This window comes from Podarcis liolepis, assembly GCF_965112155.1.
Source record: "Podarcis liolepis genome assembly, chromosome: 6".
NCBI classification, from domain to species: domain Eukaryota; kingdom Metazoa; phylum Chordata; class Lepidosauria; order Squamata; family Lacertidae; genus Podarcis; species Podarcis liolepis.
Window position 1 is genome coordinate 651,608 of NC_139559.1, and position 24,301 is coordinate 675,908.

At 57.0% G+C, this 24,301-nt stretch overlaps 1 protein-coding gene across 2 annotated transcripts in view; it reads right to left on the reverse strand.

Annotated features, from left to right (window-relative positions):
• Positions 1 to 24,301, reverse strand: part of SLC12A5 (solute carrier family 12 member 5) — a 120,592-nt gene that overhangs the window by 66,602 nt on the left and 29,689 nt on the right. Inside the window, exon 1 of one of the 2 annotated variants that reach the window (XM_083507359.1) lies at positions 13,393 to 13,810. The exons of the other annotated variant lie outside the window; for it this stretch is intronic. Coding sequence (XP_083363485.1) covers positions 13,393 to 13,444 — 52 coding nt within the window. The 5' untranslated portion in view covers positions 13,445 to 13,810. Of the gene's footprint in view, positions 1 to 13,392; positions 13,811 to 24,301 lie in introns of those variants that run through there. 2 annotated transcript variants of the gene reach the window in all.

The following is a 24,301-nucleotide window of genomic DNA, read 5'->3' on the forward strand; positions in this document are numbered from 1 at the left end:
GCCTCATGTGGGAGGGAGTTCCACAGTTTAACTCTGTGCTGTGTGAAAAAGGACAGGGCTTTATTCTCCTTGAATCTTCCAGCTCTCAGCTTCTTCGGACGTCCACAACATTTCTCTGTCCACTTTCTCCATGCCATCCATGATTTTTATCAGCTTCTAAGATCATTATCCTCTGGTGCTGCTGGCCCTCCCAGGGCAGAGAAGCTTCCTCTAATTCCCCTTAAACCCCCCAGGGGCCAAGCCGTCCCTCCTGCATCTGTGTCCCCAGGGAGCCGAAGGGAGCCCACGCTGAGCTTGCAGTCAGGGCAGCTGGACTTTGCAGCACCCGGGAGAGCCAAATGCACTGCTTGCTCACTCGTAGGAGGCCACGGAGCAGGGCCTGTGTGGGACAATGTCTCCAAGGAGCCGGGAGGCAGACGAAAGCCCAGTGGTGGCTGAACTTTGCAAGCAGCCGGAACCAGCCAGGCCCAGGAGAGAGAAGGAAGGGTCTGAGATGGACGCGCATGGCAGCAGGACTGAGGAATGAGGCTGGCAGTGCCCCAGGGGTGCCAGAGCCATCCCTCAACCAGCAGAGAGCCTGGGCAGAGAGGAGCGGCAGCCAGGGCACTGCCAGGCAGCCTGCAACATGCAGAGAAAGGGCAGGCCTGGAAGGTGGAAGGGAGAACCTTTGGGCACCAGCCTCCAAAGGCAGCCTCAGAGCTGAGATGGCACAAATATGTGCACAAGCACAGCTCTCTTCTGCCCTGGTCAGACCCCAGCTGCAGTCCTGGGTCCAGTTCTGGGCAGCCCATTTTAAGAAGGACATTGACAAGCTTTATAACGTTCAGGTTGGTCAACTGAAGCAGGCACAATCTCCAGACCCTCCCAGTGTCCCAACAGTCCCAGTTTCTGATCTGATCCCAGAATGCCCTGCTTTTCCTTGTTGTTTAGTCGTGTCCGCCTCTCCGTGACCCCCTGGACCAGAGCACGCCAGGCACTTCTGTCTTCCACAGCCTCCTGCAGCTTGGTCAGACTCATGCTGGTAGCTTCGAGAACACTGTCCCACCATCTCGCCCTCTGTCGTCCCCTTCTCCTTGTGCCCTCCATCTTTCCCAACATCAGGGTCTTTTCCAGGGAGTCTTCTCTTCTCATGAGGTGGCCAAAGTCTTGGAGCCTCAGCTCCAGGATCTGTCCTTCCAGGGAGCACTTCATGGATCACTGCCTTGCCATGGCGAAGGGGCTTGAATAACTCAGAGAAGCTGTGAGCTATGCCATGCAGGGCCACCCAAGATGGACAGGTCATAGTGGAGAGTTTTGACCAAATGTGATCCACCTGGAGCAGGAACCAGCAAGCCACTCCAGGATCCCTGCCCAGAAAACTCCATGGACAAAGACAACAGGCTTCTTCTTCGGACTTCCCTCTTTTCATCGGAGAAATGTTGGAGGGTATGCAATCTCTGGTCCTGTTAACTTGCCAGCTCCTCTTCTGGAAATGGAGTGCACAGCTGGCTTAAGTGCTCCTTAGAATCACAGAACAGAATCACGGAATTGTGGAGTTGGGACCCCCAAAGTCCTCTATTCCAACCCCCAGCAGCGCAGGAATGCAGCCTGCTCCCTCCTCCATGGGGCAGCCCTTCAGATATTGGAAGAAGGCTCTCCTATCTCTTCTCCAGGCTACACTTCTCCACCTCCTTCAACCGTTCCTCACAAGGCTTGGTTTCCAGCCCCTTCATCATCTTGGTCTCCCTTTTCTGCTCACACTAACTACATTTTTTAAAAAAACAAAAACCAAATCAACTGTTTTGGTGCACATGAATTGGTTTAAATCCCCCAAAATGCACATATTGCAACCCCCCAGCGAAGCTGCCATTTGAGGCTTCTGAAGGAAGCTCCTCTTAACTTACATTTTCAAAAGGTCTGCTGGATTGAGATGCAGGCCAGGGAGGAGTGTGACCCTAAAAGCGCCTGCTCCGTCTCTTGTGGCACCGGGGGGGTGGGGGTGGCTGGCCCTGCCCTGACATCTCCTCAGCCTGCGTGGTGGGGGTGGCCCCTTTAAGACACCTAAATCCCTGAGCGTTTGGCTTATTCGCCCCCACTGATTAATCAGGGGCACATTTAATCTGCAATTAGAGCATTAGTTGGCCAATCATACTGATAAACTGATTAAAGCGCTCAGCCTCGTAAATGGATTTGACTTCTTCTGCAGGCAGCTGTGCTGTGGGGCGGGCAGGCGGGCGGGGGGGTCCCTTCCCTTCTCTTCTCTGGACTTCTCTGGACCCCCCCCCATGAACTTGCTGCCTTTTCCTGCTGAAAGGAATGGGGCGCCTGACTCGGGGTGGGGGGGTCAGATAAGAGCCCCTTCCCCAGTGAGGAAGAATGCTTGGGGAGGCCGGACGCAGGGGCTGCGTGGCGGGGGAGGCTTTTGCAGACCCCCACCCAGCCCGTCCCTCGCGTCTCCATGCGGCCACGCAGGCCACAGTCATCCCCATCACTAGGTCGGTTTCCATGGCAACCCAGAAGAGGAGCCTCAGCTCCCAAGGCTCTTATGTAACAATAAAGCTGGCCAGGCCCCTGGGACGCACCGCTGCCTCCCTCCGAGGGGCGAGGGGCAGGAAGAGGGGGCTGGGGACCCCTTCACCCTCCCTCCTCCCGCATCCGGGTGCCCAAAGGCCAGAGGGAGGAGGAGCAGCTCCTCCCCCCCCCATCAGGCAAATCTCTTGGCTCAATCTGAATCACAGCACTGCAATCGGCGAGGCGGCTGCGTTGGCTGTGCATCACTGCTCTGCCTCAGCTGCTCACAGTTGGTCTGCGGTCACTACAGTCCTGGGGAGCAAAGGGCAGGCGGCCACTGGCCTCTCTTAAGCCAGCGGGAGGAAGGACACACAGGGACAGACAGGCAGACAAGCCCCCACCCCCACCCCTCGTGTCAAGGCAGCCCAGAAGCTAAAGCTGGACTGTCTCCGCTGGGAAGGCTGGACCATGATCCTAAAAGCGGGGAGGATTTCATTTGCTCTCTGCACACGCTCAGAGTTGCTTGGCACCGAAAACAGGTGACTCCAGGCACAAACGAAGCTCTGGATAGGAACTGTGAGGTCTGGGGTTTGCAATGGGCTTTGCGGTGTTTAAAGCATTTTGCATTCGTTATTTCAGGAGCACCGGTTAATAGAATCATTTAAAAAAATTGAAATAAATAAGCATACCACCCTATACCCGTAGATCTCAGGGCAGGCCACAACATAAAATTACAATAAAAACACAAAATATGTAATAAAAATAGGAACGAAAACAAACCCACGACCCCCCCTCCCACAACACATTTAAAAGGGCCTGAGATGTCAATCAGCTAAAGGTCTGGTTGAAGAGAAACGTTTTCCCCTGGTGCCTAAAGATAAATCTATCACAATAAATCTATCACAGAAGTCTGTCAATGGCTCTGCTCTGCCTCCACTGTCAGCGACGCTTCTGAACACCAGTTGCCTCTTTCCACTGGGGCGCCTGGTTGGCCACTGTCAGAATAAGAGGAATAAGAGGAGACAGGGGAGCCAGCTTCACCTGTCTAAAGGGAAGTCATGTGGAAGAAGGAGGAAGCCTGTTTTGTGCTGCTCTGGAGGGCAGGACCCAAAAAAATAGACTGAAGTTGTGAAAAAGAAGATGGTGACGGAACACCAGCAAGGACTTTCCAACAGCAAGAGCCGTTTGACAGTGGAAGTTGGGTGGCCATCCATCATGAATGCTTTAGCTGAGATTCCTGCATTGCAGGGGGTTGGTCTAGATGTCCCCCAGGGACCCTCCCAACTCTCCAATTCTAGGATTCTATGACTAGATTGGCCACTGCACTCTTGTGTTAGGAAATGTTTATAGCAATAGCCTATCACCCCAAACAGTGTTCTGGAAGCTACCAGCATGAGTTTGACCAAACTGTGGGAGGCAGTGGAAGACAGGAGGGCCTGGCATGCTCTGGTCCAGGGGGTCGCGAAGAGGCGGACACGACTAAACAACAAATCACCCCAAAAGCAGCAGCAGAGGAGGCCTCACACCCAGAAATCACAGGCTGCAGAAGTTCTAGGGGCAGAGGAGCTCTTCAGGAGCTGCTCCTCCTTACTCCAACACCACCAACATCTCCCGTTTTGCTAGTTTGACTGTAATCTGTTCCATTTCTTTAAAGGGCACAAATCTGGGACAAACTAGTGACTTGAGTGCCTTTTTGAGATCATTTTGGTGGAGGCCAGATGGCCCTGGATGTTCCCTGGATGAGGAGGTGTCTGCTGGTGTTTATTGGTGTGGTGCTATAGCCCAACTCAGAGAAACAGAATAGCTTCGTTCAATTAAAAGCTTGGAATCTCACCACTTTCTGGCAACTCAGCTCTGAAACTCCAAGCCCAGCCATGGAAGCTGCATTCGTCCCTGCCTATTTGGGGACAGGGTGGGTTTGGGGTGTGGAGGAGGAGGGGAAGGTGTCCATGTGGTCACGGCAAGATCAAAGGAAGTGCCTCAACAAATCATGCACTGCAGGGGGTTGGACTAGATGACCCTTGGTGTCCCTCCCACTTCTACAGTTCTCTGATTCTAAGAGCGCAGCCAACCAGCATGCCATGCCAATGTTCCCCCAGCTCAGCCTCTAGCTCACGGTTAAACTGTGGAACTCCCTCCCACAGAAGACAATGGTAGCCACCACCCTGGATGGCTTTAGAAGAGTATGGGACAAATTCATGGGGGACCAGAGGCCTCTCTGTGGTGCCTTGTTGGCCCTGCAATGCTTCTGAATGCCAGCTGCTGGAAGCCACGGGAGGGGAGAGCTGCTCTCGTGCCCACGTCCTGCGTGTGGGTTTCCCATAAGGGGCATCTGGTTCGCCTCCCTGAGAACAGGACGCTGGGCTGGACGGACCATTGACTGACCCAACAGGTTCTTCTGATGTTCTTACATTCTTAGTCAAACAAGGGGGTCTCACCCCAGTGGGGCTCACACACCTGCAGGACCCTTACTGGCTCCAGAGCCATGAAACCAGCAGCCCCTGTGCCCTGAGGAGACCCCCACACACACACCTGGAAATGCAGGTGAGTTCACCTGAATGGAAGCAAGTGACCCATTGTTCAGTAGCCCTATTGGGAAGACTTCAACATAGTGCTAAGCCTTGTGCTGTTCTGGCTCCCCAGACCCAATATGGGGAAGCCCAAGGTGGGGGGGGGAGCCCCATTGCATCCTTAGCAGATGTTGCCCCCACGGTGATGTGAAGTCCACCCCAGTTCTACAAGAGTAATCCAAAGGTGCAAGCATTCAGCTGACTCACGGCTGAAGACGCTCACACAAGAGACCCTCAGGGAGCATCTACTCCAGACTGCCCCAACCCGGCACCCAGCAGGGGGCTGGACTAGATGACCCTTGGAACCCCATTCAACCTCTATGGTTCTATGATTTGGGATTCTGTGAAATGTGAAAAATAAAACCCCCCAAACTGCTTGCCCTAGAGTGGGATTCCTTCTAGGCAAGGTGCTCCTAGGATCCCTTCCTGTCCTTTCCTTGAAAACTTCCACGCAGGGAGAATGCACAAATTGCTGCAGGCAGCTTGTTCCGGCCGTGAGCCGGCCTGCTCTTCCGAACATCCACCCTAAATCTGCCTTCCTGGGGTTCAAACTGCTGCTTCCCATCCTGTCCTCAGTGGGGAGGACACCAGTCAAGCATGAGGGGAAAGGGGTCGATGCCACCCCCCTGGCGGAGGCAGAAGATTGGGGGGGGTGCAGGATGCCTGAGGCCCCACCTGCACTAGGCGCTCAAAGCAGCAGCATCATGAAAAGGCCACGGCTTCCCTCAAAGAATCCTGGGAGTTGTAGTTTGCCAAGGGTGCAGAAAGCTGTGAGGTGGCCCCTATCTCCCTCTGCCCGCCTGACAGAGCTACAATTCCCAGAGTGGCCTCATGACCAGTCCCTCTTCACAGGGAGGGAAACTGGCTCTTTAAAAGTGGCACGTGGCGACATCAGTTCCGTAATCCTAAAGGAAACCCTCAGGCTCAGCTATGGCCTCTGGGACTTGGTCTCCCCTCCTCGTGCTGCTCTCCCTCCACGGGAAAAGGAAACCAAGCTCTGTCTCTGCCCAGGGACCCCCCCCCCCGCCCCACTCTGCTACTCAGAAGCGTCCAGCTCCTCCTTCTCCAGGCCGGCTAGTGAGGGAGATGCCCCTGGAAGGGCTGAGGCACCACTCAGGCTGCCCACACAGCCGCCTGGAAAGTGTGCCCAAGGCCTCGCATTGGCAGCCAGGAAGGGTCTAGGCACGCAAGCTTCAGGAGCTGAGATCATTCTAAAAAATCTTACGCATAACAGGGAAATGTGCAGACATCTTAAGAGGATTGCTGGCTGTCACAGTGCCTTGCACTCCAAAAAGCACTTGCCTTGTCCCTGTTGGGCACGGATTCTGGCTTCCTTTGGCTCTGCATTCCTGGTGACTCTTTTTCACCGTCCTGTGGGGTGTGGGTTATGCAGCTCCTTCAATTGGGGGCCGGGGTGTTCAAGGAGACAAGAGCACCTTCCCCACGTTGGCAATCGAGAAACTTGGTGCCCTTTCGAAACAGAGGATGGGATTCTCAAGGCTGCGTGCGAGCTGCTAAATTGGGTGCCAGGGAGCAGATTCCTTCCCCCTGTTCCTGAGCGTCACACACACACACACACACACACCCTGTTCCCAAACTGTCTTTCTGAAGGCCCTCCCCCACACTTGTCATCTCTGCTCTGGGAGAGACAGGCAGCACTGCAACTCTGCCTGAAATGGATTCAGAGCCCAGAAAAGCGCAAGCTGCGCTAGGAGCACAGGAACATCAGAGCAGCCTTTGGGAGGGAGCCCAAGGGGCCCCTCCAGTGCGGCAGCCTGGTCTCCCGGTAGCCAAGCAGATGACCCAAGCGCAAGAGCAGCTCTCCCTCCTGCGGTTTCCAGCCAGTGGCGTTCAGAAGCGTCGCTGCTTCCAAGTGTGCAGGCACAGCACAGCCACTGTGGCCGGGAGCCATCGCCAGCCCTCTACTCCTCCGGGGATTTGTCTGTTCCGGTTCCTTGGCTGAATCACCTGCTGCATGGAGGGGCTTGGAGCCCAGGCTCCATGGAGTGGGTCTCCCTGGGGTTGCTTGGGCAGCTGAATGGATCCTGCTCACCACCTCTGCCCCCAGGTGCATGCCCACACATGCCCTGGCACCTTCACATTCCCCCTGCCACACAGTTTGCCCCCCCCCACGGCCACGGGTGCCTGGAGGGGCCCTGCTTTCTCCCCAGGTGGGGGCTTCCAGCACACTGGGCCTCCCCCAGCCCTTGTCCACACATAAACGCCGCATAGCTGTGGAGCAGGGCTATGGAGGAGGAGACAAATCTGGCCTCCTCTCCACGGAGCATTGATCTTCCCGTAAAGGGAGTTTGGGGCATGAAGGGGGCATAGATTGGGATGTGGGGCCTCTGGGTCAGGCTCCGGGAGCCCCCAGTGCATTTCCGGGCCGTAAGGAGTTAAGCGCCGTTCGCAGTGGGGTCCTGAGTGATGGATGGCTTCTGGCTCCGTCCGGAGAGCGTTTTGCCGCAGAGGGGCTGACGCTTTCTCCAACATCCCAGCACCGCACACTGCTTGTGATCTGCAGGGATGGTGGGGGGGGGGAGAGAGCCCATTGGAGAGGAGCAGAAAGGCCCCTTTTCTGGGAGGGCTGGGCTGGGGGGCAGAGTAAGGAGCCTAGCAATGGGGCACGGGGTAGGGGGTGGCACGCAGGTTTGGGCTTCAGCAGGCTCAGTCTTCTCCCCAAGTGGGGCCCTTGGGTCCTTCTCCTGCGTAGCCAGACACTTTCTCTCCCCGCCTGGGGTGAGATCTTCCGATCCAGTGGTCTAGAGGGCAAGGGGGGAGCGTTGGAGCAAGTGAGCAGCCGCTGCAGCCTCCCAAAAACACAAACCTTTCTCCCAATGCCTGGGGTTGTGGGGCCTGTGGATTTGGGCAGCCTGGGACCCTGGAGTGGTGCACATGGGATCCTCACAGGGCTGCACCCCACATTCTGCCATGGGGGGTCAGAGGTGGCTCAGAGCAAGGGCTGCGTGTGATGGGGGAGGAAGGGGTCCAGGCGGAGGGCCCCCCAAGGGATAGGAGTGTTTCCGGAGGGGAAAGCGTTTCACCCAGGTGACTGTGGCAAGGCCCCAGCACAGCCAGCCCTCCTCCTCCTCCTCCTCAGCAAGCAAGCAAGCGCGCCGTCTCTTTGATTCATGCTCAGTGCTGCCTGCCTCCCTCCCACCCTCCCCAGGGATCACTCAACATGAACCGGCCTTTTAATTTTCTGCGGTGGCTGGCAAGGCTGGCGGCTGGATCGCTGGCAGGGAAACAACAGCCCCAGTGCGAAGATCAGATAATCCTCAAGCCAAAGCAGGGAGGGAGGAGGGAGGGAGGAAGTTGCACAGGGAGGCAGCAACAAGAGGCTTCTGCTCACTCCCCCCCCCCCCGAAATGGTCTGGTCTCCCAAATCTTTTGGGAAGGGGTGCGTTCAATGAAGCATACAGGCCCGGCCGCACCATTAGGCAAAGTGAGGCAGCAGCCTCTGGTGGCCTCAGATAAGAGGCGGGCAGCAGAAATTGGGGGCAGAACCGCCTGGCACCCATTCAGCCCACCTGCTGCCCCCGGTGCTGCCCTATCACCAGAATGGAAGGGAGAGCCCACTCCCAGCCTGGCTGACCTCCATCCTTGGCAGGGAGGCCACCGTCTCCTTGGCCTCAGGTGGCAAAATGCCTTGGAGGGGCAAGCGAGAGGGGTGGGAGGTGCAGGCGCTCCCAGCTTGGCCAACGGGAGACTTTCCACGTATAAAACAGGATTAGAAAAGATGGCAGAGGAGGAGAGGGCCATCAGTGGACACTAGGCAGGGTGGATCTGCTCTGCTCCCACAGGTGGAGGCAGGAAATGCAGGGGAGAGCTGCTTGTGGGTCCCCCCGGGCCCCTGGTCGGCCCCTGCGAGAACAGGAGGCTGGACTAGAGGGGCCCCCACTGGCCTGATCCTTCAGGTTCTTCTGGCATCCTTATGCTGTTGTTCTTTTTCTTGTTTAATATAATTTCTTGAATTTGTTAGTCCCTTTATTTTGCCCAGAGCAACTTCAAAGCAGCAAAAGCCCAGCAGGTCAAAAGTGGGGTGGTCAAGCAGCAGCAGCAACACCTAAAGTTAAGGTGAACCCCACTTTTAATCATCACTTTGCCCCTGTTCACTGGACTGCCATCCGGGGGGCGGGGGGGGCCTTCACGGTGTTGGATTTCAATACCAATGAAATGCGCAGCATGCTCTGGCCACCCTCCCCAACTCCTGGTTCAGCCAGTCTAGATGGGGGGGGGGAGTTATTGGCCAAAGCCCCAGCAAGGAGACGGGAACACGTGGTCCCATCGGGCAAAGCCTGGATGCACCTGGTGGCGTCACCCATTAGATTTTGTGCTAGCAGATGGGGGAAAGGCCCACAAAAGCCCTCTGCCAGAAATTCCCCCTCCTCCCCTGGTCAGCCAAAGGACTTTCACTTTCCCCACACTGACCGCCTTCTCAGGTCGCCCTTGCCTCCCTTCTGTGACTCGGAAGAGAAGCAAAGTGAGGTTTCTGGGGAGAGGGGCCGCAGGAGGACCCAGCCACACTCGTTGCTTCCTGCCAGCAGCCAGCAAAGTCCCCAGCAGGGTCCTCATTCCACGCTGCTGCTAGTGCTGCAGACCTCCCCCCCTGCCCCCCCCTGCTCCCTGCCAGGCCCCATGGCAGCTTCCTCCTCCCCCCCTGCACAAGGAGTGGGACATCCTGCCTTTCACTCCACTTCTCATTCCCTCATGCACTTTGCAAAATGCTGCTGCTGCTCAGAAGCATGCATCCATCGTAGAACTGGAAGGGACCCCCGGGGGTCATCTAGTCCAACCCCCTGCAATGCAGGAATCAGAGCCGGAGAATCCCTGGTGAACGCACCTTAAAAGCCTCCAATGAAGGGGAGTCCACCATCTTCCTGGGTCGTCTGTTCCACAGTTGGGAGGCTCTTAGCATCAGAAACATTATTCCTAGAATTTAGGCCCTGGGGAAAGGCTTCGCCTCCCACTTCCAAGAGCCAGCCAAGCTGGGCTTGGAATTGCGGACCCCACCCATTGGGGGCACAGTCCACCTCCTGGGACCCAGTTGAGGCTTGCCTGCTGGTGAGTGAGGGGCCCAAGTGCCAGATCCCTGGCAGTGTTGGCCCTCAGCCCAGAACTCCCCATGAGACCATGTGGTGGATACTGGGGGGACTGGTCTGGGGGCTCCTGCTGGATGGACTGGGCTCTTAATTGCAACTGACCTGCATGCCCCCCCCCCGAGGAACAGGAGGCTCAGCACAAGAAGGCGGCTACTAAGGAAGATGGAGGGGGGTGATGAACTACTTTGCAAAGTGCGTAGGGGGGCCTGCCTGGCTGTGGCTTTCTGGTGGCCCTTTTAATTCATTGGTTCATTCTGAAAATCTGCTCACTGCATCCTTTCAGAACCCCTGAGGAGATGCACAATGTTGGAGGGATGTGAAGAGCGGAGCTCTGGCTCTGACTGCAAGCTCCACATCAGTCATCTGTCGCCCACGAGTGTTTTAGCTGAGCGCTGCCTCCGTACCACCACCCCCTCCCAAAAACCCCCACCGCTTCTTCTGCCCAAGGAGGCCTTTCTGCTTTGTCCATTTGCCCCACCAGCCCACCAAAGGCTCCTTGGAACTTCTCTGCTCCCTCTGTCTACAGCAGGCCTGTGTCCCCAGGGCCCCTGTCCTCTTCAAGGGGGGCCACTTGACCAAGAGCAGAAGGAGAGGCGCAAGGCCCCCTTTGCAGAGAAGCCCTCTCACCAAGCCACACCTCCACCTGAAGCTCAGCAAGCTGTTTGGCACAACACCCCCCCCCCCCGTGGCCCCAGACCCGCTTCCCACTGATCCCTCCCTGCAGGAGTGGGAGAGGTGATGCCATGGGCTAAAGGCTCACAGGAGTTTTCCCACCAGTTCCCCCCCAAATTCTCAAGAAGGAGGCGCCCCTCAATAGCAGCAGCCTATATACTGATTGCACTTCAGGGTGTCCAGCATGGTTCTCTCACTTCCTCTCTGCTGTGATCCTGACAAGAGCCTCGTAAGGCTGATTATTACTGCTCTCTCCATAGTTTAGACTCATCCGTTACTTCTCTTGCCTTTTCCACTGTAGGTACATCTCAAAGTGCTGAGGATACTTTTGCCACCTGCATATTTGGGACCCCCTGACCCCCACAGGGGGAGGGGCAGACCTTTGCAAGAAGAAGGGAAGCAACTGTGTTGTGGGATCCAAGAGATGCGCCCCAAGCTCCACTGCAAAGCTGGAGGCACAGTTTGTGATGTGCACACTGCTTCAGCAATGCTCCTACAAACACACAAGCCCACACCCTGTAAGCCGGCTCTGGGTATCCATGATCTTTGCTAGGCCTTTTGCTACTGGGTTCAGAGTTCAAATCTTGACAGGATTCCCACTGGCCTGCACCTCAAACAGCAACTGTGGGCACAACTTCTCTGGTTCCCCTCCTCCACCTCACACAACTGTCACACACAGGGCTTCCAACTTGCCAACAGCTGACAGCCGCCAGGCGCCTTCTGGGAAAGTCATTACACTTTGCCATTTAGACCGCGCTGGGTCAAGCGCTGGAGCAGAGTGCTGGGATCAGCCCCTGGTGTCACTACGGAAAGGGTCCTGCAGTGAGCCCTTCGTTGGTGCACAGCGGCTGGAGGCCAGCCCATACATGGGGCAGGCCCCTTGTGCAGCCTCCTCCAAGCAGGCACCCGCTTGGCCAAGAGTGGCGATGCCGGCCTGGCTCTGAGATGTGGCCAAAACAGGGCCTCTCAGGGTGGCTGTGCCAGCCTCTCAGAGCTGCCCTTGAAATGGGAGGTCTGCACACCAGCAACGGCCTGGAGCCACGGCCAGCCCAAATGAACAGTGACAGGCAAGGAGGCGTCTGCGCTTTAACCTTCCCCCTCCCTGACACACAGACATGCCACGCAGCAGCAGCTGCCAGGCTCCTGCAGCAGTCTCTGCCCCCTAACCCCTGCTGCAGCCAGCCCTACACTGCAGTCAGCACCTTCCACTCCTTGAGGGATGGGGGGCGGGTTGCAGAGCAGAGTGGGAGGGGGCAGAGGGAGGCAGTGCCCAGAACCTGATTGCAAGGAGGAAAGTGGGACAGAGGGATGGAGGCTCTCCCACCCCCACCCCCACCCCGCCAGTCAGCTGGTATCTGCTTTGGCTTATGCCATCCTGGCACACTCCCATGCAGATACCTGCAGACCATAACTCCGCACTGTGCCCAGGCTCTGCCAATGGGCAGGAAGCTGCGTCTTCATCTCACTCTCAGCCTCACCAGCTTCCTGGTTTGCGAGCAACAACAAAAAAACAACCCCAAAGACCCCATCTGAAGACTCGGGACGCCCTGGGATCCGCATGAGGCCACTGCCCGTGCCAGAGCCAGAGGGTGGGCACAGGGGGTCGCGGGAGGAGGGGTGCGCAGCAGGGGGCTCGGTCCAAACGCTCTGCTTCCAAAGTGGCGCGTCTGTGCTGGCGCTGCATTGAGGCTGCAGTACAGGAGCCTCACCAAAGCGGCAGGCAGGGAATAAACAGCCCCCACCCGCGAACAACGCAGCCCCAGCATCCTCGGGGTCTACAGCGGCGCAGGCTCCTGGCAGGCAGAACCAAGGGCCTGCGAAGTGGGGGCGCTGCTCCCCTCTCCCTCCTTCCCCCACAGTCCCGTCCCTTGCGCAAGAGCGAGTCCCGCGCAGCCCGCAGGGAAACTTCAGTACCGCGGGCAGAGGCGGGCAGGCGGGACGGGGGGGGAGGCGGCGGGACACTTTGCCGAGGGTCTCCTCCTGGCGCCCGGCCCCGGGGGGGAACTCGTTCGCTGGGGCTCGGGCCATGTCAGCCGAGCCGAGCCAAAGGGAGGCTGTCTCGGGGCGCCCAGGCGCTGCATGTGGCCGCGGCATCCTGGGGTGGGGGTGGGAAAGCTGCCTTCGCAGAGAGACAAGACTTGCACCCCCACGGACCTCCGGCTGCCCCCCGCCGCCTGCTTCCCACCTCACCAAAATGTCTCCCGAGAGAGTTGCCATCCCCCCCCCAACCCACACGCACACAGGCGGAGGGTTGGCGGAGCGCGGCGCTCGGCCAGGCTGGACGGCGCCCGCATTCCAGCACCCTGGACAGCGGCGGCGGCGGCGGCGGCGGCGGCGGCGCATTCCTGCGCGCGGCTCGGGCTCCGGGCCCGGCGAGAGCGCGGCGAGAGCGGGCGCAGCGCGGCTGGCGGGGCTCCTCCGCCGAGCGAGCAGGAGAACCGCCGTTCCCCGGCGCAGGCAGCGCACGAGAAGGGGCGCGCGTTCCTGCCGGCCGAGGCGAGGCCTCCGAGGGCTGCCTCCGGGCTTGAGAAGCCAGCCCCCCCCCCCTGGCCCCTTACCTTGGCTGGCGCCCCCGTCGCCGTCCTCGCAGTCCGTCAGGTTGTTCAGCATGGCGCCCGCCGGGGCTGCCTGGTCCGAGCCTCGCTTGCCTCGGCTCCCCTCGCCTGCCTCGCGCGCCGCTGCAGTGCGGAGCAGAGCCTTCCCCTTCTCCGCTGCCGCTCAGCCGCCTTTCAGTTCATCGTGTATTCAAAAGGCATCTTCTCCGTCAGGCGGGCGAGCGGAGGGGGGGCGGTGGATGAGCTGAGGCGGGGGGGGGGGCGCTGAGGTGTAAGCGAGCTGGGAGAGGAGGGGCCAGGAGCGTCCGCCGAACTGCTCGCCACCTCCGAGGGCAGCGCAGATCTGAGTCGGCGGCGGAGGAATTAGGGCATCTCGGGGGCTGGCACTGCGGCTCCCCCCCGCGCAATCCGCCTGCGCGGATGCCGCCTCCTCCTCCTCCTCCTCCTCTTCCTCCGCTCCCACCCCCGCATCAGCAACCCAGCACCGGAGATAAGTTTTTTGGGGGAAGGAAGGTACTGTTTACCCAACTGTACGCCCCACACCTCTCAGCCACGCGCCCGTGTCCGCCTTTCCTAAGAGATGGGGCAGCGACAACCCCTGATTCGCAAGGCATTTAGCTCGTGGGAATGCAGGCAAGCTGTTTGAACCGCAGGTCACGGTGCAAAGCGGGAAGGGCCTAGAAGTGGAAGGGGCTTCAGGGAAGCCACCCACCCACCCACCCACTCACACAGACCTCCCTCGTGCCCCAAATCATTCCTCAGAGGATGAGAAGGTAGAAAGAAGTGTCGCCTGTGCCAAACGTACAGTTAGCCGCAGACCAAACTGATACTCCTAGCCGCCCTTGCCTTGGCCCCAGAAGCATCCTCATGGTGGCCAGTCAAGAATGCCCCCTTCCCATCACAAAGCCCTGGGTGGTGGTGGGTCACACTGTAAGGAGCCCTCGCCGCTGGCAAGAAGAGCAGAGGGAGTTGGCTTGTGGGACCCACGGCCAGCCAGGCACAGCCCAGGACGCCCAGGTCCCGCTGCTCTCTCCTGCCTGGGCCTTGATGGGGACTGAGCCCCAAAGGCGGCACATCATTCATAAGACCATCAGAAACGCCTGCTGGACCAGGCCAGGGGCCCCTGTAGCCCAGCGCTCTGTTCTCACAGTGACCCAACAGATGCCCGTTGTAGGAAACCCCCCAGCAGGATCCAAGCGCCAGAACCCTCTCCCCCCTCCTTTGGTTCAGACGTATTGCTGTCTCCAGCTGTTGAGGGCAAGGCAGAGCCAGAGTAGCTAGGAGCCGCCAACGGCCCTCCATGAATTTGCCCAATCCTCTTAAAGCCACCTCGGTTTTGTGGCTGAAGTGCCAACTACTGGGCATTTTTAACCGCGCTCTTTAACTTGCTGGTGACCGACCGAGAGTTAGGCCTGGGCAGCGAGGGGGCCACGTTTGCCAATGGCACTAAATTGTTCAGGATCACAACAACGACAAAAGGGGATTGGGAGGAGCTCCAAAAGGACCTCCCCAAACGGAGTGAATGGGCAGTCAAATGGCAAGTGCAATTCCATGCAAACCAGAGTAAAGTGAAAAACGTTGCCGTAAAAAAAACCCTCCCCCAGGATCAGTGCCATAGCGGGGGGGGGGCAGTTTTTTTGCCCTGAGTGAAGCCTCCAGAGGGGCACCATTGAGGCGCCCAGCCTGTGCGTGTGCCAAACTGGGTCTTTGGACTCGGCCGGCCTTTGCCGCTGTCCAGGGTGCTGGAGTAGTTCTGGGCCCCCGCCTTGACCCCCCAGGCTCTTCTCCTCTTAGGAGCCCCGGCGGAGCCTACAGGCCAGGCTTGCGGAGATGCCGAAAGGAGAGTTGCGGGTTCGTGTGTGTGTGAACGAGAGGGGGTGGGGCCGAGGCAGGGAGCCGCCTCCCCAGCCAGAGACGCTTCACACCGTGGGCAGCTGGAGTTCATGTGGGTGAGTCCTGGCAGCGGGGGGGGGGGGAGGGAGGGAGGAGGGCGCCTGGATCCCAGCACGGATCATGGCAGACGCTGGCACTCATTACTCCTTGACGGCTGTAATTAATTGTTTGCTTCCTCCTGGGCCTTGGCCAGCTGCTCTGCATTCCCGCCCCCTCCTCTCCCCCTGCGGCACGGCCAGGGCTCCCTATTCCCTGGCTCCAGGGGCTCTGCTGCATCCGTCCAGGGGGCAAAGCGGGCAGGTGCCGGCACTGAGGTCCGGGGACACCCCAGCCTCAAGAGGCACCCCCTTGGAGCTGCAGAGGGTGGCACCGCAACACCGCTGATTCCTTATGCCCGGTGGTTGTTCTCTCTGGGCGCCAGAAAGGGAAGGGAATTCACAATAGGTGAGGGGGCACAGGCTGCTGGGCTTGCACAGGCTGCCCTGCCCATGGGCAAGAGTTCAGGCTGCAAGCAGAGCCCTTCAGAAGCTGGCAGTGCCAGCAGAGAATACAATGCATATTTTTGCAGAGATGCTGTGTGAAAGCTGGTTTCTGAAAACCCAGAGGAATAAAGGAAGTGTTAGAGATCTTCCTGGCCACCACTAGGAGTCTCAGGATTGCTGGAGGGTGTGAGGGGGGGATTCCTATCCCCCTCTCCATTCTGCCCCACCTGGGCATCCATGTGCAATTTACCTGTGGACCTGCAGGAGCCTGCAAAGCCACACAGATGGGGCCTTGGCAAGAGGGGGGTGGAGGAAGGCTGCTGTGAGCCCCCAAAGACCCTTTTGCCCACAGAGCCAAAGGCAGAAGTGGCTCCCTCGCTGTCCCTGAGGAAGGAAGCTGTTAGCTAGCAGTCTATTTATTTCTGGAGGTGGCCCGGGCACAGGCAGCGAAAGTGGAGGCGGTGGGGAGGGGGGAGCACGTGAAAAGCTGCTAATCCTCTAATCCCAGGATTATGGCTCCATTTCAAGAGCCTCCGTCACTGCTGGCACGGAGTGGGCAGCTGGGGGCCTCCTCTGCCCCAGAGTGTGGGGCTCCCAAGGAGGCTGCTCAGTTTCTCCCCACACCCCCTCGGTGCTGAGCCTGGGGCAGCAGGGGGCCTGGAGCTGGGCGAGGACATCATACGGGGTGGGAGAGCCAGAAGCGGGGCGCTACAAGGAAGCAAGGGGGAACCCCTTGGGACTGGGTTCCATGTTCATCTGTGTGCCTTGAAGTCACATTCCAAACGGCCTCAGACCCCACCCCTAAAATATGAGGGTAATTCTAGTGGGCTGCCTTACAGACCAGTTGTATTACGAAGATAATATAGTCAAAGCACAATGAACACAGAAGCGCTAGAATTGTTTATGACTAGTGCTAACTATTATTTATTTTATTTTTATTTAGGCATCCTTGCCCACAATGGCCAAGCAGCCTGGATCTGGCCCACTCCATTCAGCCTGGTAAGTTAAATATGACCAGCTCTCCTCCCAGGCAAACGTTCCAGAAGCAGCAGCTGGCCTGCCCTGTTGCAACCAGCCAGGATCCTGACCCTCCGTTGCTCTGCTCCCCCTCTTTTCCCATGAACACATTTCTCTCTACTATGAGTGCTGACAGGACAGGTTTCTGCATCATCAGCCACCATCTTTCAGACTAACCGCACAAGAGCTGCCCAAAGTCCAGAACCAAAGTCCAACCAGTCCACCATTTTCCAGCAGCTGCCAGCCAGATGCTGTCTGAGTGGCTCAGAACCAGGTGTGTGTGTGTGTGTGTGTGTGTGAGAGAGAGAGAGAGAGAGAGAGAGAGAGAGAGAGAGAGAGAGAGTCCCCAGTCCCTGGTAGTCAGATATCCTGCCTCTGCACATGGTGCCTCTGCTGGATCAGGCCCATCTGCTCCAGCACCCTGTTCTCACAGTGGCCAACCAGATGCGCCAAAGGGACACTCGCAATCAGGATTCGAACACAAGTCTCCCCTCCCCTCCCACCAACTGGTTTTCATGACTGATCACCTGCCCTCCGTAGGCCCCTGAGAGTCACTTAGGCTACTTCCCACCACCACATCTGCTGGATAATCAACCACAATGGGACCACTTTTTTCTGCAGGAGGGAGTGGGGTCTGCCTTGGCCACTGTGGCTGCATGGTTTGGGACACATGTTTCAGCCCCATGTCCTGCTGAGTCACAACCTGTGAGCACCTGCGAAGGCGACTGGCTGCTCTGTGGCTGGGAGTCCAGCAAGCCAGGTCTTCCCTCCACTGTGCGGTTCATCGTGCGGCAGTGAGGACCAGCTCCCCCTCTGGGCTGTCTGCCTAATGAAGAGTTCGGTGACATTCGCTCCTCTCCTCCACCAGCAAGGCAGGCTGCTCTGATAAATGATATCATCACACCTATTTTGCACCTCACAATGCACAGGGCTGCCAGTGTGTGTGTGTGTGTGTGTGTGTGTGTGTGTGTGTGTGCACGCGCATGCCTGGCAGAGAAAGGACAGGGAAGAGTGAGGGCGATATAACTGCAAGATGACTGAGAAGGCACAAGCCCTAGAGATGGGCACCCCAAACAAAACCCCAAGCAGGGATTCAAAGGAGCAGAGGGGCCCTTTCAGGCTGGCAGTGTGTGTGTAAGGGGGAGAGAACTGTGGGGGGGGGAGCCCTTTGTTATGGAGCCAGCCCCCCCCAAAACATAACGCTTGGTACCAGATATAGCTCCAATGGATTTGATCTCTGGGTCAAACAGCAGAGAGATAAGGAGATCAGAGGAGGCTTCGCCTGGTCCAGCCTTCTTTCCCAAGAGCTGCTAGCCAGAGGCTTCTTTGAGCCTCACAAGGTGGAGGCTCCTCCCTGTAGTTTTTTTGGGGGGGCAGTTTCTAGAACTCAGAGATATACTGCACCTGAGCATTGAGGCTCCACATAAGAACATGAGAAGAGCCCAGCAGCCTCTTCTCACAGGGGCCAACCGAATGCCCAAAAGGAAACCCACAAGCAGGATTCAAACACAAGGCGACTCCAGAAGCTGCCATTCGGAAGCACTTACTGCCTCCAACTCTGGAGGCAGAGCAGGGCCATCATGCCTAGCAGACTTATCACCCTCAGTGAATTTGTATAATCCTCTTTAGCCTAAGTTAGTGACCACCGCTGCCTCCTGGAGGAGGGATTTCCGCAGTTTCCGCGCTGCACAAAGGTTCTGTTATCTGTCCTGAATCTCCCACCATTCAGCTTCTTGGTGGGATGTGCAGAAGTTTGAGTGTCAGGCCCACTGTCTCTGTGTATTATGTCCACTGTTTACATGGAATTTCAAAAAGGTTTTGATGAAGGCAATTGACAAAAGCTTCCAAGGAGGTTTCACAGCCGTGACTCAAGCGCAGAGGTTCTCAAGTGCAGTAGTGGCTTTCGAGATAGCAGGGGAGGGGGCTCTGTTGCTCCCCAGCTTCCCAAAACTGTGGGCTGCTGCCCCTTCCCTAGAGGGGGGAGGGATAGGTTGCAGGGAGTTTGGTCCGATGTGGCCACAACAGCTGGAGCAGCTGTGCCCCATTCCTGCCGCCTCACCACCTGCTATGTACAGATCAGGAGCCGGTTAAAAAGCAGAAATGGACCATTCTCCCAATTTGGGGGAGGGTTAGAAAATGGCGTCTCCCACCAAGGATATGTCTTGGGACCTGGGCATTGAAACTCGCTCTTAAATTATCTGGAGACAGATGTTGTTAGTGAGGCGGGAAAGTTCGCTGGGGATGCCAAATTATTGTCCAATGAAGGTGAACGTCAGAAGGTTCAGGACCAGTAACAGAAACGCCTTCTTCACAGAATCATAAAAGTGGGAAGGGGTCCCCAGGGTCATCTAGTCCAACCCCCTGCAATGCAGGAATCTATTCATACAGAGCAAACTATGACATTCACTCCCACAAGAGGAAGCGATGGTTTGGAGAGCTTTAAAGGGGTATTAGACAAATTCATGGTGGGCATCTCTCTCCGTGGCTTCTGCTGTAGGCACAGTGGCTGAGTTCTCCTTCCAGGATGAGAGGCAGGATAGCTCCGAAGGCCGGTTCCTGAAGACCCCAAGAGGGACCAGGCTATGGTGCTCATGTCTTCCTTTTGGGCTTCCCAGGTTGTCCTCCATGGGAGAAGGATGCTGGACTAGATGGCTAATAGCCACGACAGATTCATCCTCCATGGATTACACAAATTCATGGGGGATAATGGATGTCAGCTATGAGAAAGTCAGAGGCAGGAAATGCCTCCTGGAAATCACTGGGGAGGGGGGGCGGAGTGCTCCTGGGCGCGAATCCTGCCGGCTGGCTTCCCAAAAGAGGCACCTGGTTGGCCACTGTGGGAACAGGATACTGGACCAGGTGGGACATTGGCCTGATCCAGCAGTTGCTCTTCTGATGCTCTCAAGAACAACAAAACAGAGCCCTGCTGAAGCGAGTTCTGCAAGCTGCCCGTGGGCTGGGTAGCGGAGAAGTAAATCCTTTTGCCTGCCCTGCATCTTCCGCCAGCCAGTTTCATGGCCTCCCCAGCATGCATAATTTTACCAGTCTCGGTCCTACTCCCCTTTAGTGACCTCTCCCCTGCCCCCCGCAACCTTAAGAGTCCACAACCTTTCCCTGTGGAAGAAGGGTTTCCAATTCCTTCATCATTTCAGCTGCCCTTTTCTGCACCTTTCCCAGCTTCACAGCATCCTTTCTGAGGTGAGGCAACTGGGACCGTCCACCGCATTCCAGATGCAGCCATGCCATAGATTTGCAGAGAGTTCTCACGGCACTGGCCGTCATATTTTCAGTCTGCTTCCTAATAATCCCTGGCACGGAGTGTAACATTTTCCTTGCGCTATCTCTCCATCGGCCCTTGAAAGGCTTATCCTCTGGGCCCACACACCTGGCGGCCCGAGGAAGGTGGCCTCTGAGCAGAGGTTTCGTGTCGTGTCAGGGCTAATAGCCATTGATAAACCTGCCTTTCATGAAGGTAACTGCCTTTCCCCAAACTAGCCAAGCCAGTCAGACTCTGCCAGTTCTTGCGGTCGGGAATTCCACAGATCGATGTACGAGAGCAGCTTCTGTTTGTTGGCGTTGAGCTGACTGCCAAGTGGTCCCAATCGGGGGAGGAATAGATTCAGGGGCTCAGGACTTCACAGAGGGCGCAGTTAAACTATGGAACTCATGCCCACAGGAAGCAAGGATGGCCATAAACCTAGCTGGCTTTAAAAGGGGGTGGACAAATTTGTGGAGAGGCCTGTCAATGACTAAGGGCCACAATGGCTCTGCTCTGCCTCCATGCTCAAAGGCAGTGGCTGGAAACCTCAGGAGGGGAGAGGGCTGCTCTGGTGCTCAGATCCCGCTTGGGGGTTTCCCTTTGGAGTATCTGCTTGGCCCCTGAGAGAACAGGATGCTGGAAGAGATGGGTCCCCACTGACCGGATGCACCAGCTCTTACATCCTTAATGGATTCAAATGACAAGAGACTCCAACAAACATTAGGAAGAACTTTCTGATGCTGAGAGCTGTTCAGCAGTGGAATGCGCTTCCCATCATTCTGCCTTGGACACTGAGGTCCAGCGCCGAGGGCCTTCTGGTGGTTCCCTCAATGCGAGAAGCCAAGTTACAGGGAACCAGGCAGAGGGCCTTCTTGGTAGTGGCACCCGCCCTGTGGAACGCCCTCCCACCAGATCTCAAAGAGAACAACTACTATCAGACTTTTCGAAGACATCTGAAGGCAGCCCTCTTTAGGGAAGCTTTTAATGTTTAAAAACTATTGTATCTTAATATTCTGTTGGAAGCTGCCCAGACTGGCTGGGGAAAACCATCCAGATGGGCGGGGTATAAATAATAAATTATTATGATTCCTAAGGAGGTGTTGGGCTTTCCTTCCCTGGAGGTTTCCAAGCAGAGGTTGGATGGCCATCTATCAGGGATGCTTGAGCCAGGATTCCTGCACTGCAGGGGGCTGGACTAGGTGGCCCTTGGTGTGTGTACCTTCCAAGTCTACAGCTCCATGATTCTGTTATCCTGCTTGATCTCCACAGCACCAGGCCTCTCCTGAGCATCCTGGGGCGCCTCCTGGGAAGCAGCATGAGTCAGTCCCAGAGAGGAGAAAGACCTGAGGAAGCAGCCAGAGTTCCAGGAGGACAGTGTGGGCTGACTTGGGTTCTCCAACAACAAGGAATCGCCAAGGCTCTCTCTCAACATCCGCACAGCTCATGCTTCCAAATCATGATCATGGGGGTGGGGAGAGACCAATGGCCCTGATCCTGGAGGGGAGGGAGAGAAGGAGATGGCAGATGGGCCGGCCTAGCTCTGCCCCAGGGTCAGAATCCAGCGCTTTCCTCTCTTAGGGACAGCCAGAGAAGATACCAGCAGATACCAGTCCCTCCCAACCTCTGCAGTCTCAGCAACAAGAGGTTGGGCAACGTTGGAGAAGGTGGAGAGAGAGAGAGAGAGAGAGAGAGAGAATTCACTCAAGTCGCTTTGTGTGTTCTTCACAGGCTGCCCGAGTCATGGCAAGTGGGCCACCTGAGGACAAGTCACATTTGTTTGTGCGACTGCAGAGAGCGAGCGCCTTGGGCCGGTTTTTGGGGTGGCAGGCTAATTTGCAGCTCGCACTTGAGATGGATGGTCCTGGCATCCTCTGCGCCGCGAGCGCAGGGAGTTTGGGGCAGGAAATGCTGCCACACGGATGAGCAGGAGATTTGACTGCAAGTCCCCTTGGCAAGGGCAACTGCTGTGCCCCCCTCCACACTCCCTCTCTGCACCCCACAGCCTCACTCCTCGGCTGCTGGGGGGGGGTGGCGACAGTTCTCCTGGAGCCAGGCCTGGCCCCAGCTCTCTAGGCCAGGAGGGACCTTGCCAGACTCAGGCTGGCACCCTGGCACCTCTCTTTCACAACAGCCTGACACCTCTGCTCCTTCTTGCCTTGGCACCGGAGGAGACAAGCTGAGCAGGGTGGGGGTGATGCTTGGGGGGGGAGTGGGCAGAATTTGAACACACTGCCCACTCTCAGGGCTTTGGTCACTGCAAGGCAGTCAAGCTCAGGGCCAGATAAGTTAGCCACCAAGCAACAGAGATGGGGGCCTGCTTGTCCCAGGTCAAAACGGAATAGAATCGTAGTGTAGGAAGGGACCAAGAAAGGTCATCCAGTCCAGCCCCCTTTGCCACCTGCTGTCATGCCCCCCTGCCCTTTTATATATTTGTTATTGCTTTACTTACTGCATTCCTATCCCACCTGCCATGCATGGTTCTCCCCTTCACATTTAATCCTCCACAACAACCCTGTGAGGGAGATTAGGCTGAGAGCTGGTGACTGGCCCTTCATGGCCAAGTGGGGGGCTCTGACTCCAGGTCTCCCAGGGGTCCCAGTCTGGCACTCTACCCATTCTGCCCCCTGCCTCTTTCCCATGTTCCATCCTGCTCTCATGGGGAATTTTTGCCAACAGAGCAAGGCTGACTTTCATATTCCCAATTACACGTAGGTAGCCGTGTTCATAGAATCATAGAATCCTAGAGTTGGAAGAGACCCCAAGGGCCATCGAGTCCAACCCCCTGCCAAGCAGGAAACACCATCAGAGCACTCCTGACATATGGTTGTCAAGCCTCTGCTTAAAGACCTCCAAAGAAGGAGACTCCACCACACTCCGTGGCAGCAAATTCCACTGTCGAACAGCTCTTACTGTCAGGAAGTTCTTACTAATGTTTAGGTGGAATCTTCTTTCTTGTAGTTTGGATCCATTGCTCCGTGTCCGCTTCTCTGGAGCAGCAGAAAACAACCTTTCTCTGCCATAGAAGAGAGAGTTGGTCTGCCGTAGTTGCAACAAAATAAAAAAATTCCTTCCAGTAGCACCTTAGAGACCAACTCAGTTTGTTATTGGTATGAGCTTTCATGTGCATGCACACTTCTTCAGATACTTCAGAAAAGAATTTCAGAAATAGACTGGAAAGAGATTTTGCTGAATTGCAACTTATTACCATGGAGAGACCTGGTCTGAATACAGACATTGGATTCTTATCTCATTATACATGATAAAGCTATTTTTAGCCATCTCACCCCTTGCTTTTTCCTGTAAGACCAACTGCAGTCTTAACAGTCAACAGGTTTAACACACCTATCGGCCAATCACCCATTCCCACCACCCTTCTGAGTAATACCCCTCCCCACCCTCCCACTATATATGAGGGTCTGGTGACTTCTGTTTCAGTGTATCTGAAGAAGTGTGCATGCACATGAAAGCTCATACCAAGAACTAACTGAGCTGGTCTCTGGAAGGAATTTTTTTATTTTGTTTCATATTCCCAGTGAGCCACAACAGCACCAGCCTCCTCAGAGAGTCCTCATTGGCACAAATCGTGAGCCCTGGGACACTGGCAGCTGCCAAGGCATAGGAACCTCAGATGAGGTGCTGGATCAGGCCCATGTGGCCCAGCATCCTGTTCTCACAGGGGCCAACCAGATGCCCCAATCCTGAAACCTCTGGGGCTGAGCACAGCCCTCTCCTCCTCCAGGAAGGTGCCCCATCCTGAAATTTCTGGGGCCAGGCAGCGCCAGACCTTTGCTCCTGCTCCTGAGCCAAGCCCAGTGCTGCCACCTCGCTGCTGCTCTCATGCTCCGGATCCCCGGGAAGGGCGGCCTTCCTCCCAGCAGGGAAAAGCATGGCTGGGCTGAGGCAGTTCCTGCTCCAGCAGAGCCAGCCGCCCGCCTGCTTCGGCTCCTTGCCAGGCAGCTGGGCTGGGCAGGCCGAGCTGCCACTCTGTCTCCACTGCCTCCTGCGGGGACACACACACACACACATGCCCATGCCACAGTCAGGCTCCTGCTCACACTTCATCCGAGGTGCCGCCTCACACTTCACAGCTCCGTGAGCCGGAGAGCCAAGCAGGAAGAGGCAGGCCGCCTCCCGGGGGCACAGCAAGGAGCCCAGGCTGCCGCCTGAAGGACAGCTCTGCTGATGGAGACCAGAGTCCCTTGCCCACACGCCAGCCGGTCGGCCAGCCACTCCACCTTCTTGCCTTGGGCCTCTCCTGTGT